Source organism: Sceloporus occidentalis, unplaced genomic scaffold, assembly GCF_023333645.1.
Source record: "Sceloporus occidentalis isolate IW3139 unplaced genomic scaffold, rSceOcc1.0.p SCAF_1, whole genome shotgun sequence".
NCBI classification, from domain to species: domain Eukaryota; kingdom Metazoa; phylum Chordata; class Lepidosauria; order Squamata; family Phrynosomatidae; genus Sceloporus; species Sceloporus occidentalis.
The window spans coordinates 288176792-288191012 of record NW_028316981.1 but is presented as its reverse complement, the minus strand read 5'-3'; the positions used below and the strand labels follow the sequence as shown (position 1 = coordinate 288191012).

Here is a 14221-nt window from a genome sequence, read left to right as displayed (position 1 = left end):
AGGAAAAAGGTGCCAGCCACCACAGAATCATCCCTGCAGACACTTTTAGCACCAGTCCATTGCTTAAAGGGCATGGTAAAATGTGTAGGCCTGTGAATGTGCTTACAGTATACAAAAATACATTCAAAACATAGTATTGTTAATTATTAGACTACTTCAGCTTACCAGCAATTTTCCTTTACTGATTTTAACTGGTTTTCCTTCTTCAACCAACAGGCTGCTGTTATGTACAATCACTGGTGGACGCTGATGGCTCTCCAAGTATATACGGATATTCATTTCAGCATCCAGCTGGACCCTTTTAGCATATACTGTGAAGTTAAACTTGTCAACCAAATTGCTACTATCATCATGCCTGTAAGTCACATGTCCCATTTTAAGATCATGCTGAGTGAAAGTACCCTGTGATAAATTATTTACAAAGACCTGTCCATACTTTGGAGATGAAAAAATCTCAAACGCAATTTCATGATCACTTCTAATGTCTTGGTTTGTGGTAATACTCAAATTAGCTGTGGTGATTGTTTCTGCTCTTCCTTTCTGGATCAATAAACCTGTATTATTTGCTAGGTGGATGTAAGGGTCTGAAGCACTTACTTCTAGCAGTGATGATGTATAGTGCTTCCCGTCAGTGACGAAGAGCACAAAACGGCCATAGTTTGCTCCATGGTGGACAAACAGGACTCGTTTTCGTGCTAAGTCTTCTTGCTTGAATTGATAGAGTCTTTGAGAGGTTTCGTTGACAAAAACCAAGTCTCCATTTGGAATGCCACGCCTTGTATACAACAATTGCATATCATCAAAATCAATATCAGGATCATGGTAACAAAGATCAGCCAATGTCAACAGCTTCCTTCCATTCTTAACAACATGAAACACCTTATCTACTACACGTACTGGTTTCTCATCATTTTTCAACTGGATAGAAATGTTAAATTTGATCTCCGCTGATAAAGATGGTTTTGTTCCCATGTCAGAGTTTGCCCATTCCCCAAATTTTATAGCAGTAGCTGTGATATCAGTTTCATCATACTGTGTTTCAGAGTCATCATGCACATACATAAGACGTTTGTCAATTATATCCTGATTTGTGAAACCAGTGAGATTATTGTTACTTTCTGGGGAATCAGAAAAATTAATAAGTGTTAACTTTCCATGGGACGGACTCTTGATAACTTTATACTGGAAGGTCTTATCATCAATGGTTTGTGCAAATAATTCCAATTCTGTTATCAGTTTTCCTTCTCCCTCAGTAACAGTGAGACCACTGTTTGTCAAAAGAATGCTCCAGGGGTCTGTTTTAATGTCAATTTTGAAATCATAGGTATTTGATATCACATATTTTGTAAAAATTAGAAACTGAAATGAATCCTGGGTTTCCTCAAGGGGCCTATTGATCAACTGATATTCCACTTTATTATCAGAAATGTTCTGCTGGCTAAAGCTTGAATTTATTTGCAAAGGTAAATTATTAAGCAGAATGCTTCCTTTCTCAGGCAACGAGTATAATTTATAATACAATTCATTTTCTGGTACTTCCGCATCTGCAATCACAACAAGAAGATTGCTGGAGGTAAGGTATTCTCGCTTTGATTTATCAATTACTAATGGCACATGTCTCAAGAAGTTATACCTCAACCATTTCACCATGACAGGAAACAGAAACTCTTCACTTATTATGCTACCAATGGTAACTTTAAATTTAAAGTTCTCCAGGACATTATCCATTTGCATGGCTTTGAAGGTAGAAGCGTATCTTACACGGCCACGTTCAATGGAGCGTTGAGAAAAAGATATTGTTTTCTTCCATTCTCCAGCACCATGGCGCCTCTGGATTTCTCCAAAGCAAGGTGGATCTGTGATCTCATATCGTATCTCCAGCTCTTGCTCAACCATGTTGATCTCAATGGCCAAATGACTGAGACTGATCATGGCCACATTGCCCTGAACCACCTCAACTCCTGTGTTGTTGATCAATTTATAATGCAACGGTAAAGCGACAATCCGCAACACAACTGTGTTGCTGACTTTCTCCCCATCACTTGCTCGTAGAACCAGCCTGGAATTCTTAACTCCTGTGTGGACAAACAAAACATTGCCATCTTGTAAGTCCCTGTAAGAAAAATCAGCGATAGCCTTTTCAGGAATTCTAGAATTTTCTAGAAATCCTGCATCTGCGTTCAAATTTCCAAGTACCATAATACTAAGGTCTGCTATATTTGTGTCACTGTCTAAAACAGTTATCGTGTCTACAGTCAGGCGTTTCTTAGAGTGTTCTAAGAGAAAAAACAAGTTTCCATTTGGGAGTATGAGTTCTGGAGCATCATTTATTGGTCTTACTGTAATGGTAAACATATAATCCTTGTTTCCTTTCAAATACGGAGGCATCTCTTTTTTACTGCTTGTAGAAATGGAGAAAGTGAAATAATCATAGCTTTCCTCAGAACCATCATGGACATATAAAACTCTGCCTTGCCACAAGTCTAGCATAGTAAATGTGGACTCTTCCTGCTCTGGCTCAACATTCAACCTCAAATGGCCATGGGAAGGCTGGTTTTTAATTTTAAAAACAATCTGTGACTGGCGAATGCCTAGTTTCTTGAATTCCACATTGACTTTAATGTGCTTCGATTCAAGAGTTGCTTGCCCCCCTTCAGGGACAATTAAGTTGTTGACAATCAAAAAGTGGTCACGACTCTCTTTCCCATGGAATTTGGAAATTGCAGTGCCAATATCATGAACTGGAGCTGCTGTTCCAACAGCTGCTACACTAGTATTTGGAGTGAAGTCGCTCTCTGACTTGCATCCAACTGAAATATCCTTAGTTACAAGGACATTCTTCAAGGTCTTCCTTTGCGAGTCCATTTTCAAATCTCTCAAGCAGCCTCTGAATGATCCTCCTTCAGCATACCTCCCTGAAACTGAGGCTAACCCTAGATTCAGCACTTCTGCCCGGACAGCATCATTTACTCCACCTATACAAAGGGACCCCTTAAGAACAGGAAGTTTACTCTGTGAGGGCAAAGATGCTTTTACTGTTTCCTTTTCTATCATGAGTTGGATATATTTTGCAGAAAATTTCACTTCAACCGAGTGCCAGCGGTTATCATTGACTGGGGTGAGAGAAGAAAGCTGAGTTCTATCCTTCCCTTTTCCAATATGAATTTTAACGAGACCATTTTCAATTTCCATTGCAACAAAGTCTCCCATTGGGCCAGAACTGTAGAACAACAAGCCTCTCTGAGCTGTGGTTTGCACCATAAACTCCAAGACTCCTCCTGCTTGGACATTCCACAAAGGAAAAGAAACATATGACTTGGAGCTAAAGAAATTAATGGGTTCTTCTTCACTTGCAAAAAATTCATCACTGCAGCTCAGTGACACTTCATGAATATTTTTAAATCTAGAAGAAGGTCTCAGGGAGGTTAGGATGTCATGGCTGTTAAATATCACATCATCAATACATCCCCGGAAATTAGTTTGAGCACCATCGAGGTAAGGAGCATCAAGGTTTCCACTCCCACCAAGATAAAGACCATGTTCAAGTTTTATTTCAGGCAGAACTCCTGGCAGTTTTGCACTAACTTGATCCTTTTTGTCAATAACTAGAGTAATCTTATTTCCTTCAGGATGTACTTCTACAAGGTGCCACACTAAATCATTTATTTGAGAACTCCATTGAGAAAGGAGAACTTGCTCGCCTGCTCCAATATTGATTCTGACCTGCAAAAAGAGATATTCAAATCATTCAGATGAGGCAAGGTATAAATTAATGGCAAGATAATTAAATGAATTATACACACAGAACATGAATGAATGAATGAACCAATGAATGAATGAATTATATCCCGCCTCTTCCGTTTTGGGGATCGAGGCGGGTAACAACATTATATAGTACATAAAAATCAAACATTAAAATCCACAAAAAACCTGTCTAACCCTCCCACTCAAATTTAAAATTACATAGTAGGACACAGTTAAAATATATAACAACACATCACAATTATTGCACAATCTGCAATGAAACAGGTGTGGAAAAGGTTCAACTGGTTCTAGGCAATTTTCAGTCTGGGTAGGAAAACATCCTCCCACCAACACCACCACTATATTTGGGAACAGGGGGAGTCCTAAATTCAGACTATATGAGATTGGGTAACAATGAATGGAATATGCATGGCTAATTCTAATGTAAGAATGAATCATGGTTTAGCACATTGAAAAGGAAGTGGTGATACTTGGGCTTGTGTACCCCCATGCCACTCTCCTCCCTTGAATGTAAAGAAGAGCTTAAAAAACTGCAGCCCTGCATGTGGCCTCCAGGGTGGCCCAAGGGTTGACAAGCCAGAGTCCCCCACTCCCTCCAAACTTTTCTTTTCCTTTCAAATGACCAATATGGTCTCCTAATCTTCTAGGGGTGCTACTGACCATTTTGATGTGTTTTGAGGGCCTTTTGTTACTATCCCCATTTTAAAAACTCTAGATGGGTCTTTCTGCCAAGCTGCAAGCTCATCTGCACTCACTGAGTAGACCCTCTATACCTAGAATGTATCTTGAGAGATGCCACAGACATCAGCACTCAGAGGGCAACAACAAATGATGCCTTTCTAGGCTTGGACTGGTGGGGGGTGAGGTAAAAAGGACATGAAACAGCAAAATGACCTCCTTTCCAGAGGCTTTTGAAAGTGCCCTTGGTCATTCTGAAGGCAAAGTAACAACTGAATCCCTCTACACACATTCAAGGGAGGAGAGTGTGTGTGAAAATGAGTGTATGTAGCCTTCCAGGGTCCTGCAGGAGGCCAATATAGCTCTCCAATCTCATTCACTTTTCCATCACTGACAAGGGGAGGCGATTAACAACTTTCACATTTGACTAAACCAAGTTTTCCATTGTATCTGCATTTGGAAAACTGCTCCAACGGCTCCCATTGCCACGGCATAATCCTAGAAAACTTTTTTCTACCTGTATTCATTTCAAACAATTTTGGCTCAAACCATGGTTTCAAAACCTGGTTTGTTAACTAACTATAGTTAGACTCAACTATTACTATATTGTTATTATATTTATTTATGTCCCACTTTTTCCCGAAAATTGGGACACAAAGCTGTTTACAAATTCAGTACAATTAAAAACATACACAAGTGTATATTAAAATAGCATTAGACGAGTACAATATTAAAACAATACTCATTAAAAGAATAAAATGCGATCAAAAGATAAAAGCACTACAAGTCTTGAGTTTACACATGATGAGAAATTTAGAACCAAATGATTCCCTAAAATTGGGCCAAATTTAGTTCAGACATGATGGGTTTATTCAATACAAAAGGGGAATTTTTCAGTTTCCTCCCTCAGTGTGCAAAGGAGATGAAGATATGAAGAGAGAACAAGAGAGCCTGGGACAAGCCATAGTGCATTCGTCTAATGCTAAACCATGGATCAGCATTTGGTTTGAACCAGCTAGTGTCAGAAAGGAATACACTACTTTAAAAAGCTTTTAAAACTTGACAGCTTTAAAAAAAAATAGAATGGTGGGATATAAATATTTCATATCAATCAATAATAAAATATAAACAATAAAAGTTTCAAATTGCATTTACAGTAATTTTAGACTAAGTGACTAGATTATTAGACACTTAAAATACTGTGACAGATGCATCTAGTGCTTAGCACGCATAATTTAATCTAAAACTCTACTAACTGCAAACAGAACTTTTTTTTAAATTTATGTATGTTTTACTATAGCATCATCTATTCACAATCCTTGACCTAATGTAATTATATGTACTGGCACTGATAAAAACTCAAGTTCTGTATCTTTTAGTTTTTTTGATGTCACCATTTGTTAAAAAATGCTTTGGAATGTAGTACTGAGCTAAACAGGTGGATCTTTCCACTCATTTCTATACATGGTAGCTTTGTATGTTTATAACCTTACATGTAAATTTCCAGAACGTAATTCCACCAGAAAATAAGCATCTTTTCCTGCAGCAAGAAAAAGCAATCCATCTGATTTACTGGTTACAAAACGTAATTTCAATGATATTGTAGAGGAGGATTCAGCAACTTTTAACTGCACATAGCTTTCACCATAAAATGATGCTAAATAGGAAAGAACAAAGGAAGTTACTATAAGCTTGCTTATATAAAATGGCGTTCCAACATTATGTGTAGATGGTGTGTGTAGCATTAAGAATGTGCTGACATAAGAATTCATTTTCCTCCCAGGGCAAAAAGATTTACTATTGGCTAAAGCCCACAGTAAATGTTTGTTGTTGTTGTTGTTATGTGCCTCCAAGTCAAATTTTAGTTAACATCAGAAGAATTTTCAAAACTTTCTTTCCCTCCCCGCCCTCAGAAAATGCTCTGTGCCCCCCCAATAAAGTTTTGAATGTCTACCTACTTCTCTAGAGGTTTAAAGTGTGCGGTGGGGACTGCAATGGCGGACCCACACATCCCTAGTTCCACTGGAATCTTCTGTCCCACCACTAGACTTTGCCCTTTGAGATTTAAAATGTAATTGTTGTATTCAAAGTGTAGATCACTGAAGTCTTCAATGCACTGGCCCTCACTGCATGAAGCTTCCTGCCTGGTAAGATCATTACTTTGTTCCATTGCCCACCACCATCAGAGGTCTATCAGATATGGTCACGATGCTGGTCTCTTTTTCTTCCATCATGCATGTTTTGGAATACCCTCATCTAAGGAACTAGGTTTGGCTGCAACTTTTTTGGCATTCCAACAGCAATTGGCTGCAACCATGTTGTTGCGTCATGCCTATTTTTTTTTGGGGGGGGGATATTTTCTCACTTTTTTCTCTCTCAAGGATTGTTGATCTGATGTTTCATTAGTTCCAGTTGTCATTGTTATTGTTGTTGTGTGCCCCCAAGTCATTTTTTTTAATTTATGGCAACCCTAAGATGAACCTATCATAAGTTTTTCTTGGCAAATATATAAAATATATTATTATTACTATTATTATTATTTTATTCTTACTGTCACTCAGCTGAAAACACACTTTTTAAAAATACAGCATGAAATATTTCTTTAAGGATAAGCACTATGAATAACTCACATAAAACTACTGTTATACAAACAGCAGAGCTGGAGTCTGCAGAATGCTGAACTCAAGGCTAAAATTAAATACATACTGAGCGCAGATGTAGGCTGTGATGATATGAAATAAACTGTTGAGTTTTTTTTTACAGCAGTACAGTAGTTCTTGGTGCAGCTGTAGCTCTGAGCGGGTTTCATTACAGCTCGAAAGCAATCAGGACAATCATCCACTTCCAAATAATTTTTTAAAGCTATTTAGGGTGGTAATATGACGGATCTCGTCCAGGAGGCCATTCCACAACCTGGGAGCAACAGCTGAGCAGGTCCTCTGGGAGGTCGCAGACAGCCTTGTTTTCAAGGCTGTAACAGATTTTTCCCTGAGGATCTAAGTGTGCGGGGAGGATTATATGGAAGGAGGCAGTCCCGAAGATAGGTTGGACCCAAGCCATTTAGGGTTTTAAAGGTAATAACCAACACCTTGTACTGGGCCCAGAAACTGATGGGCAGCCAGTGGAGTGATCTTAAGATTGGTGTTATATGGTCTCTTCTGGAGACCAGTCTGGCTGCCATGTTCTGAACTAATTGAAGTTTCCGGACCAAGCACAAGGGTAGCCCCATGTAGAGTGCATTGCAGAAATCAAGGCGTGAGGTTACCAGTGCATGTACTACAGTCTCAAGGTCCCTGACTTCCAGGAAAGGGCGCAGCTGGCAAATCAGACGGAGCTGATAACAGGCACTCCTGACCGTCACATTCACCTGATTTGTCATGTGAAGCAACGAATCTAGGAGCACCCCCAGACTTCGAACACTGTCCTTTGAGGAGAGTGTGACCCCTTCTAGGACTGGAGGTTGTATCCCAACGCCTGGGTTCGGAGTCGATACCGTAAGTACCTCCATTTTGTCTGGATTCAACTTCAATTTGTTTTCCCTCATCCAATCCATTACCGCTTTAAGACAGTCATTGAGAGGTGAGACACCATCTGAAGTCAAAGTGGTTACTCAAAGTGGTGGCCTGTGGACCAATCCACAAGCTACTGGCTGCTGGCTGCATCAAGTTTCCAAGAAAGAAAAAGTCAGTTGATCAATGGTCACAAATATGGTGCTGGTCCCTGGAACAGTGGGGGAAAACCTTGCTGGTTCCCTATATCAAACAGATTAAAAAGCACTTATACATGCTGATTTTCTATATTAGTCCAACATCTTTTACTCCTGCTGTTTCTAGAGCTTGAACAATTTATTTTTTAGGCTACACCTTGCAGTTGTGTGGTTGTGAAAGAGTCCTTCCAGAGTCACTGACCATAAAAGCCAATGAAAATCTGGGGGTTGTATTCCAGAAGTGAAAAAACATTCACTTAAGATGAAAGAATTCCAAGTTGAGGAATTTGTTTTGAATGCCGGAGCTCAAGAGTCCTTCAACACAAAAATCCACTTCTGGTTATTCAAATCTTTCTTCACTCCTGTAGTACAATTTGGTGCCAGGGGATGGAGAGAAGACTCATTTTGCTGCTACTATTGTTAAAAAAAAATTGGGAAGGGGAAGGTTTATATGATCTGAAGAGAAACCAGAGTATAAACCAGAGTACAATCTGAAGAGTAACCAAAAAAAATTGGGAGCCAGAAGTTCTTGCTGATCCTCTGTAAACTGCCCAGAGGAGAACGCAATCTACTTCCTATCAATCCCTGTGCTAAACTATGTGAATTGTAATTTATCTGGAATGGTCTCATTAAATAACAATTATTTAATGAGCATTCCAGTTGAAATGAAATGTAGCTATGGCATGATGCAAAGATGGAGAGAAGCCAGACAAAACTTCTAAATCTGGCAAGATTGATTTCAGCTCTGGACACTCTATGCTATAAAAATAAACACCCTAGAAAGCATCTAATGTATGTTCAAACCACATCTACCTTCAATTTTCACAACAGATGTGTTCACAGAACAGACAACAAGCATTCAAGAGAATCCTGGCTTATTACTCAAACACAGCATGTTTATGCATGTTCCCTTATCACTCTTCGTCCATCTCACCAAAAAGAACTGCTAAAGAAACCAGGAATTCATTGAGAAGAAAAGCCTCAGCAGTTTGTTTGGGAGTAACAAACCTGCTATGGAGTTCAAACAAGCCAGGAACTAGCAAGTCCTAGTTTCTGATTCTAGCTTATTGGGAGGCACAATAAACCAGAAGTCTCAGTTGGATGTAAACACCAAGGTTTTCCTGCAGGTAATGATCTGGTTTGTTTAGTCACTCTCACCGGCAGGAGGAGAAAAGCAAGCCACAGAATACTGTTCAGTATGAAAAGAATTGTATTCTCCACAATGCCAGCCTTCCACTTTGTGTGAATGTGGCCGACGTTGGTCTGTTTCACTGAGGTGGGAAAAATGTGTCTCCAACCGTGTTGCCCTTCCTGTCCCCATTTGCTGCCACAGAAATCAATGGTGCTGCCATCACAGAATCATAGAGTGGAAGAGACTTCAAGGGCCATCCAATCCAACTCCCTGCCATATAGGAACACACAATCAAAGCATCCTCGAGAGATAGTCATCCAGCCTCTGTTTAAAGACCTCCAAAGAAGGAGACTCTACCACTCTCTGAGGGAGTATGTTCCACTGTCAAACAGCTGTTACTGTCAGGAAGTTCTTCCTGATGTTGAGGTAGAATCTCTTTTCCTTGCATCCATTTTTCCGTGTCCTATTCTCTGGAGCAGCAGAAAACAAGCTTCCTCAATGTGACATCCCTTCAAATATTTAAACAGGGCTATCATATCACCTCTTAACCTTCTCTTCCCAAGGCTAAACATACCCAGCTGCCTAAGTCTCTCCACATAGAGCATAATTTCCAAACCTTTCACCACTTTGGTCACCCTCAACTCAGAAAGTACTACATTATTAGTACAGTCGGTCCTCTGTACCTACTGATTCTTTATCCATGGATTCAAGCATCCATGGCTTGAAAATGTTTTTGAAAAGTATAAATTCTAAATAGCAATGCTTGGTTTTGCCACTTTATATTAGGGATACCATTTTACTATGCTATTGTATTTAATGGGACGTGAGCACCCATGTGTTTTGATATCCATGGGGGGTCCTGGAACCAAACCCCAGCAGATAACAAGGACCCACAGTATCCAGGGGCATGGAAGGAAACTCTTTTCTTCCTTCCCTTCTTGACTGGAAAGAGATGCTCTAGGGCAGGGGGGTACAGCTTCTCTGGGGATGGGAGATGGCTGGGGGCAGTGGAAAGATCCAGGGTGGTGGTGAAGGAAAAGAGGGTGGCAGGAGTGTGGTGAAGAAAAAGTGGGCAGAAGGGGGCCTTCAGTCATAATGCACAGGAAAGACAAGCGGGAACCAGTGACCTAATTTTCACATTTATGATCCTTCTTAAGCTTACCCTAAAATTCTGTGATCCCCTAAATTTGTGTTTTGTTTTTTTTAAAGTCCCACTTAAATTAGAAATTGTCTCACTGTCAAGACAATAATTTCCTGGAAAAACAAAAGAAAAAGAAACACTCATGTTGTTGCCCATTTTAATAGCTAGTTTTTTAACAGCACCCATCACACCAAATGTCCACAATCCTTTTTTCGGTGCTTTTTTTTTAAAGGAGGTTGAAGGTTTGCTTTGTGAGATAGGAGAAAAAGCTAATGACATGGAAATATTGGAAATAATTTCAGCATATTAGAAGCATGGACCTCTGAATAATGTTCAGTGGGTGCAAACCGAATCCTGTTACAGTGGACCCTTATTATACGGTGGGGTTTGGTTTCAAGATCCTCCTTGTATAACAAAATCTGTGGATGCTCAAATCCCATTAAATATGATGACATAGCAAAATGGTGTCCCTTATAAAAAATGGAAAATCAAGGTTTGATATTTGAAATTTATACTTTTTTGGAACATTTTCAAACCGTGTATGCTTGAATCCGTGTATAAAAAATCTGTGTATAAGAAGGGCTGACTGTATAGTCAAGTGAAAAGCCATTTTATGGTTTGGGTTTGATTTCGAAGTGTTTCAATAAAGTTTTTTTTAAAAAAAGAATACACATGCACACAGCATAAACACTGATTAACATTCTGCAGTTCAACTTCAAAGGGGCAATAAATCTTCTGTCCTGTAGAGGCAATTCATACCGAACTCCATCTGTACCACTGTAAGGCCTGTCATTAAATTTAGAATCTCATTATTCAGAAATCTGATCTTGCACATTCTTTTCCCAGAATGGAGAAATGCTGCACAATTAGCTCAGTCCAAGAACCAGTTAAGGCAGGGTTTCAAACTGATGTTATCATCTTGAAGATCACTGTGAAGTAAATTCACAATATCTAAATGAGTTCATAAATTATGCTTTCACGGAATGATCTACACAGGTGAGGGTGGTAAACTGTCGAGGTCTACTCTTCCTCAGGCAGAGTTTGGTGGAATTCAAAGGTTGCTAACTTTGCTAACATCGCTTCTCCAGTAAAACAGTACAGATTGAGAAAACATGAATTGAGAGTTGTACATTAGAAATGTACGCCTAACTAGGGATGATGGGACTTATCGTTCTACATATCTGGGGGATAAGTGTTCAGAGGAGATTATTAGAAACCTCTTCTATTGCCTGAGCTAAATATATGAGACATGTAGCTGCTGGGAGAGGCCTGTCCTAAATTAAAAATACTTCCAGTTTCAACAACACTGTAAAACAACTAAGGATCCTAAAGATTTTCATTTCCGCCCTCCATTTTTTTCATCCCATGCATGGGGAGGGGAAGCTGAAATCAAAAATAGCTGGAAGAAAGGCTTAGATTTCCCACATCTACATGCAGTGGTCCTGATCAAGATCAGTAACAGTATGCACACTTTATTTAGCCATAAGAAAATAAACTTAATCCTAAACTATTGTTGGGGTGGTCATATGTTTTCAAGTTGTTTCCAAGTTATGGTGGCCTTAAGGTGACCATATCCTGGGAATTTCTTAGCAAGATTTGTTCAGAGGAGGTTTGCCATTGCCTTCCTCTGAAGCTGAGAAAGTGTGATGTGGCCAAGGCAATCCATTGAGTATCCACTGCTGAGCGGGGATTTAAACCCTGGTCTCCAGAGTCCTTATCCAACGCTCAGACCACTACCCCATAGCGTCTTTCATCCTAAACATATTTAACATAACATGTTTTCTTAGAGTAGACAGTCATGACAGATCTCACAGAACAGCTCTACTTGAAGTGGAGCCAGGGTAACATAGTGGTTTGAGTTTTGAACTACAGTATGACTCTGGAGACCAAGTCTGAATCCCAGCTTGGCCATGAGAACACACTGAGTGGCCCTGGGCAAGTCACCCTCTCTCAGCCTCAGAGGATGGCATAGCAAACCCTCTCTGAACAAAAAAAAAAGGTAAAGGTATTCTCTTTTAACAAGGTTGTCAACTTGTGTCTGACCATAGGAGGTGGTCAAAGATGACTCTGTGGCCGTGTGGCCAGCATGACTGCACCGAAGGCTGTTTACCTTTCCACCAAAGCAGTACCTATTTATCTACTTGCATTTGCATGCTTTCACACTGATAGGATGGCAGAAGCTGGGACTAGTGACAGAAGCTCATCCTATCACATGGCACTTGGGCCTCAAACTGCCAACCTGCCAATCTTGCAATCAACACAATCAGCATCTTAACCACTTAAAAGAGTGTGACCCAGCCAAGAAAACCCTATAATGCAGTGGTCCCCAAACTGTGCCCTTTAAGAAATTTTGAACTTCAGCTCCCAGAAGCCTCAGCCATGTTGGCCAATAGTCTGGGATTCTGGGAGCTGAAGTCCAAAATCCCTTAAAGAACACAGTTTGGGGCACTGCTATAATAAGTTCACTTTAGGGTTGCCATAAGTTGAAAATGACTTGAAGGCACACAACAACAGCTAACTGCAAGTATAACCAACCATACTTAAAGACTGACAACATTTTACTCATATTCTGGGATTTATAGTTTGATGAAGTACTTACAATTCTCTACTAGAGTATTCTAGTGCTATATCTCCAGGATGAAAACTAGAGTTTGCTAGCAAACTAAACTAAGTAACTCACTAAACTACAAATCCCAAGTTTTGATAAGGTGGAGCCATGACATGTCCTCCATTTTTCTCCTTGAAGGTCCTCCATTTTGCAGTGCCTTGGGGTTAGGACCTCTGGTCACCCAGTGCCTGGAGGAGACCCAGGATCAAAGTGACCAGAGGCCCTCACCGCCATGGAGGACAAGCCACCACAAAATGGAGGACCTTCCTGGGAAAACCAGTCTGTGTAATGAGCTCTGGCAGCACTTTTTGAGACTGACTGAAAGAAAGAAGTTGGCAGCATGAGCTTCTCTAGACTTCAGCCTACTTCAGACTGAAGCCTAGGAAAGCTCAGGCTGCCACCTTCTTCCTTTCAGTCCCCAAAGGGCTACATTGAAACACAGCTGTCTCTCTGAATTCAAAGGGGGGGGGGGGCATGTAGGGCATTCCAACACACAAACGCCCAATAAAACACACCACACACATGCTTCTCAGTCATGCACAAAATGGAGCAACTCTTGGACTCCCTCCTGGAGAGACAGAAGGCTGGAATGGAGGACATGGCCTGGGAAAGGAGGACGCCTGGTCACCCCACAGACAGACCTTCCCCAGCTGAGGGAGCCAAGGGAGGAAGAGGAAGAACTGGGGAAGAAGTGCCCCAAACCCCCTTCCCTCCCCATAGTGTCCATCCAGAATTCCTTCCTTCCTCCCTCCCTTCCTTTCCCTCCTTCCTTCCTCCCTCCCTTCTCCTTCCCTTCCCCCCACTTTCCCAGCCTCCTGAACCCCAAGCCCCGCCGCCATTTCAGGGCAGCCCTACCTGCGAGAGCCCTGGCTGGGAGCTCAACCAGGAGCAGCAGCAGCAGCAGCAGGAGGAAGGGGAGGAGGGGGCAAGGGAGGCCGGGGGGGCTTCTTGGGCAGCCCAGGGCCATGCCAGCGCCACCCTCCCGCCCTCCGAGGGGAAGAGGGGCTGCAGGGAAGGAAGGAAGGAAGGAAGGAAGGAAGGAAGGAAGGAAGGAAGGAAGGAAGGAAGGAAGGAAGGGGGCACCCAGGGAAGGCTTGGCCAGGAGCTCCTCCCGCCCACAGCTGCTCCGGGGCTGGCTGCTCAGGTCAGGTTACAGGATGGGGGCTGCTGCTGCTGCTGCTGAGGGGCGAG

General features: G+C 41.2%; 1 protein-coding gene across 1 annotated transcript in view; it reads right to left on the bottom strand.

The window, feature by feature from the left end:
- Window positions 1–13997, bottom strand: part of LOC149324040 (chondroitin sulfate proteoglycan 4-like) — a 46620-nt gene extending 32623 nt beyond the window's left edge. The window contains exons 1-3 of the mRNA XM_089485965.1: window positions 13886–13997; window positions 5937–6100; window positions 166–3723 (exon numbers count right to left, since the gene is read on the bottom strand). Coding sequence (XP_089342091.1) covers window positions 166–3723; window positions 5937–6100; window positions 13886–13997 — 3834 coding nt within the window. The remainder of the gene's footprint in view (window positions 1–165; window positions 3724–5936; window positions 6101–13885) is intronic.
- Between the last annotated feature and the right edge of the window lie 224 nt (window positions 13998–14221).